The sequence below is a fragment of the Myotis davidii genome, unplaced genomic scaffold (assembly GCF_000327345.1).
Source record: "Myotis davidii unplaced genomic scaffold, ASM32734v1 scaffold228, whole genome shotgun sequence".
Taxonomy (NCBI): domain Eukaryota; kingdom Metazoa; phylum Chordata; class Mammalia; order Chiroptera; family Vespertilionidae; genus Myotis; species Myotis davidii.
This window is the reverse complement of record NW_006300104.1, coordinates 4,209,107-4,213,710: the sequence shown is the minus strand read 5'-3', so window position 1 is coordinate 4,213,710 and position 4,604 is coordinate 4,209,107. Positions and strand designations below refer to the sequence as shown.

At 40.0% G+C, this 4,604-nt stretch overlaps 1 protein-coding gene across 3 annotated transcripts in view; it reads left to right on the top strand.

Moving 5' to 3' along the window:
- Positions 1-4,604, top strand: part of GMEB1 (glucocorticoid modulatory element binding protein 1) — a 37,920-nt gene that overhangs the window by 21,080 nt on the left and 12,236 nt on the right. For all 3 annotated transcript variants that reach the window (XM_015572305.1, XM_006776502.2, XM_006776501.2), the window contains exons 5-6: positions 530-633; positions 2,630-2,787. In XM_015572305.1, coding sequence (XP_015427791.1) covers positions 530-633; positions 2,630-2,787 — 262 coding nt within the window. The remainder of the gene's footprint in view (positions 1-529; positions 634-2,629; positions 2,788-4,604) is intronic.

Here is a 4,604-nt window from a genome sequence, read left to right as displayed (position 1 = left end):
GGGGGGGGGGGGGGGGGGGGGGGGGGGGGGGTGGGGGGGGGGGGGGGGGGGGGGGGGGGGGAGGAGGAGAGAGAGAGAGAGAGAGAGAGAGAGAGAGAGAGAGAAACATCCATGTGAGAGACACATCGACTGGTTGCCTCTTGCAGGTACCCAGATCCGGGGTGGGGAGTGAACCCACAATCTATGTGCCCTTGACCAGGAATCGAACCCAGGACCATTTGGTACATGAGTTGAGGCTCTCACCACTGAACACCACCAGCCAAGGCTATAAATTGATTTTAAACACTAATTAGTATATTAATCTCTGATGCTCCCAATGTCATCTGTAGCTTTGTACCAGGATAGGGCACTGTGCTCAGAGAAGGACATCTTCTCTAGTACAATAGGGCAGAAGGCTAAATGATACAAGGTTATGACTTAAGATGTCATCGTGTATTTTTTGTGCATAACAAGTAGAATCATCTCTTAGTTTTCCTCTGACCTGCCTAAGTTGACATTGGATTATTTTGGACTTTTCTTTTTACTTTAGTTCAATGATCAGTTGATCAGCCCCAAACATTTTGTTCATCTGGCTGGCAAGTCCACCCTAAAAGACTGGAAGAGAGCTATTCGTCTGGGGGGAATCATGCTCAGGTGAGCTCTAATAGTTAAGAACTTACCTTTCAACTGACTTGAGATCACCAAGCATAGGCAGGCTAAGCCTGGTGCTGAGGAAGCGTGACAACCACTGAGAAGTTTAGGCTGAAAGGCAAATCCTGGGATAATTGGTAAAAGTAGAGGGGTGCGATTAATAAGTACCAGTGATGCACAGTGAATGCAATCCGTGCCATCACTGTACCACAAAATAAAATTCAGAATGCTTATTACTCCCAATGCCCCCTTTTATGCAGCAAGTTTCCTATTGTAATCTTTTTCCCTCTGAAAATTAACATTAGTTGATTAACATTAGTGCTCATTCTTTGAGTACTCACCTCTTGGTAGAAAATTTTAAAATGTGGTTAAAAATTAAAAGTTCCACACAGAACATGTTTCAAGAGCCTCATGTTTCAACACCTTACCCTTTGTCTTTAATTCTTTTTAAAGACTCTGTCTTAAGAAAAATCCATAGGGCTTAGAGATTCAAGCATAAATATGTTCATTACAACATTATTTATTAAGAAAATTAGTCTGCTTTATTTATTTTATTTTATTTTATTTTAAAATATATTTTATTGATTTTTTACAGAGAGGAAGGGAGAGAGATAGAGAGTCAGAAACATCAATGAGAGAGAGACATCGATCAGCCGCCTCCTGCACATCCCCCACTGGGGATGTGCCCGCAACCCAGGTACATTCACTTGACTGGAATCGAACCCTGGACCTTTCAGTCCGCAGGCCGACGCTCTATCCACCGAGCCAAACCGGTTTCGGCTAGTCTGCTTTAATATAGGTATATGTAAAGTAAATTATGGCTCATCTAAATATATATGAGTATATATTGTGGGATACAATGTAGTCATTAAAATATTTCTAAAGAGGTTTTTTTTTCTAAAGAGTTTTTACATAAAAATGCTTATGTGTAAGAATGAAGAGAAAATATAAAATCAATTAAACTGTGATTTTTTTAAACAGTGTGATTTTAATTGTGTTAAAACACATACACATGACACTCTAACTACTACATATGTAAAATTTAGTAGAAGAAAATATACCAAAATGTTGATGTGATCTCTGTGTTGTGGGATATTTTTTAAAAAACCCTTTTTAAAAATATTGTTTTCTTTATATTTTTCACAAAAAAATGTTAATTTTTTTTCTTCACATACTATCTTTTTTAGTCAGAAACAAAGAAAAAAATCATTACAGATGATTTATATGCAGAAATCAGTAGTTAAATGAAATTGGGGAGATAGAAATACCTTTAACTTTCATTTTTGTAGTTCTTGGCCCATTTTATTTGCCCAGAAAAACAAGCATATGTCAACTTTCCCCAAATGTAAAAGGGAACAAGAATGCCTTAAAAATCTTTAGTGAAAGACAAGTAGCAATATAACATACTTACTGTAATGAAAATACTGCATGGTTTTGCTCAGGGACTATCATAATGTCTTGTGAATTCAGTTCTAAGGATATTTTATAGTGGGGGTTTAGTATAATCAGCTTTGTTTTGTATTTATAGGAGAGTTGTTATCAATTTTTTTTTTTAAGGAAAGAAATATGCTGAAGTTTTATGTCTCCAAAAGAGACAACAGATCTTGCTGGTCTAGGAATACTAACACATCAGAATCTCATCAGAAAATTCTAATTCCGTTGTGGCATTCCTTAATTGTGCTTGGATATGAGGTAGTCTTTTTTCCCCTTTGGGTTTTGTTTCATTGAGATCCTGTGGGGAAACTTAGCTATTGTCAGGAGTGTATATCTAAAGCTTAGTGATAGTGGGATATAAAAGAAAAAGTACTCATGAGTAGACTAGGGAGGGAAGAGGAGTACTTGTAAATGTGGGCAGGACCAATGAAAATTTTATAGTCCTAATTAGAATCTTTGCAACCTAATGACTTTTAATACTATTAGGTTTCACTAACCTATAGAGGAGACTCACTAGTTTCCAAAGTGCAGGCTGAAGTGGTACTTCTTGTCTCCTTTTGTGCAGGAAAATGATGGACTCTGGACAGATTGATTTTTACCAACATGACAAGGTTTGCTCCAATACCTGCAGAAGTACCAAATTTGATCTTCTGATCAGCAGTGCAAGAGCTCCAGTGCCAGGACAGCAGACAAGTGTGGTGCAGACACCCACTTCGGTCGATGGTAGGGGGTAGGAAACCACCTGAAAGCACATTGTGTTTTTCAGTAGCATTTCCCCCTCATTTCTCTTTTGTGTTTCCTTTTTCTTAATTTTTATTGAATTTATTGGGGTGACATTGGTTAATGAAATTATATAGATTTTAGATGTTATCTATATATATAAAAGCCTAAGTGACTGGGACTGGCCGGGCAGGTGCAGGGAAGAGGGGGTCAATGGGAAAAAACACCACAAAAAATCAAAGAGGACATCTGTAATATTTTCAACAACATAGATAAACTAAAAATCTATATATATAAAAGTCTAAGCGACTATTACAACCAGATGACCAGACAATTGACTGGTACCTATGACACACACTGACCACCAGGGGGCAGATGCGCAACACAGGAGCTGCCCCCGGTGGTCAGTGAGCTCCCACAGGGGAAGCGCTGCTCAGCAAGCTTACCAAGCAGCAGCAATGGCTCCTCCCTGGCCGCCTGCCGCTTTGCGCACTACTACATCCCTCAGGGGATGTAGTACTGCTGGTTTCAGCTGATCCCTGCAGGCCAGGCTGAGGGGCCTCTAGTAGTTCTATAATACATGATCTGTATATTGTATTATGTGTTTACCCCCAATGTTCTTTGGGTTTCTTAATTTCAAATCTCCTGATTGTTGATGTCCTTAAAAGTCATGGTAATCTTGGATGGGATTCCATGCTTTAGAAACAGATTTTTGTTTTCTCCCAAATGATTCCTATTGGCCAGACCTCCTTCTTTGTTTCTTTTTTGCAATGCATGGTAAACATTAGAAAGATGGTTCAATAGTTCTAATACTTTTTCAGTAATCTCATTTCACTTGGGTACCATTTGGCATATCTTTGAATTTAGACTGTTTTTAAAATTCTGTGCTCTATTAGTGGTTAAAGCAGGAAGGTGGATTAGAATGGTGAATGGTTTTCAGTTGTTGAACTGAAATGTATCAAAGACAATTTATCCTTGGCTGGGATGGACTCTGGAGACTCTGCTAAAAGGATCAAAGAGCTCTGCCTGGAAGGGTTCTGGATAACCAAGCTGAGGCTTCCTCACAATTGAGACAGGATGGGGGGGGGGGGACACACTTCCTTAATATTGAGTTTGGGACTAGGGCTCTCTGCCCATCTCTAGGACAGATGTAGCCATGTGACGTTATATTAAGGATTCAGTTAGTCCAGCTGGAGATTAGCACAGTCAAGATTACTACATAGAATATGTGTCAACTACTTCCAGAAGACTTATAAATATATCTGACAGAGTCACAAGAACTAAAGGATATAAGGGGAAGTACTGTGCTTTAAAAATGCCTCTTTAGGTTTCTTTTGATCAGACCTAATATTCTGTATTGACTGGGTGAGTAGAAGCCAAATCTCTTGGAACCTAAGTTCTTTTCAGGAAAGTATAAAATATCTAGCAGTTTGAATTTTTGTTCATGTGACTCTTCCACTTGAAAAGTGCTGTGAAATTATATACTTCCTTTTTATTTGTCCAAAGCTCCTTTACTTAATTTATTGTCCATATTGATATTACTTCTTTGCTTATTATTATTTTTTAACTAGAGTCCCGGTGCACGAATTCATGCATCAGTGGGGTCCCTCGGCCTGGCCTCTGGGATCAGGCTGAAACCGGCTCTTCGACATCCCCTGAGGGGGTCCTGGATTGTGAGAGGGCGCAGGCCAGGCCGAGGGACCCCACTGGTGCACGATTAGGGTCTGGGAGGGACCGCAGGAGGGCTCCAGGGTGTGTCCTGCCCGTCTGGCTCAGTCCCGATCGGCCGGACCCCAGCAGCAAGCTAAGCTACTGGTCAG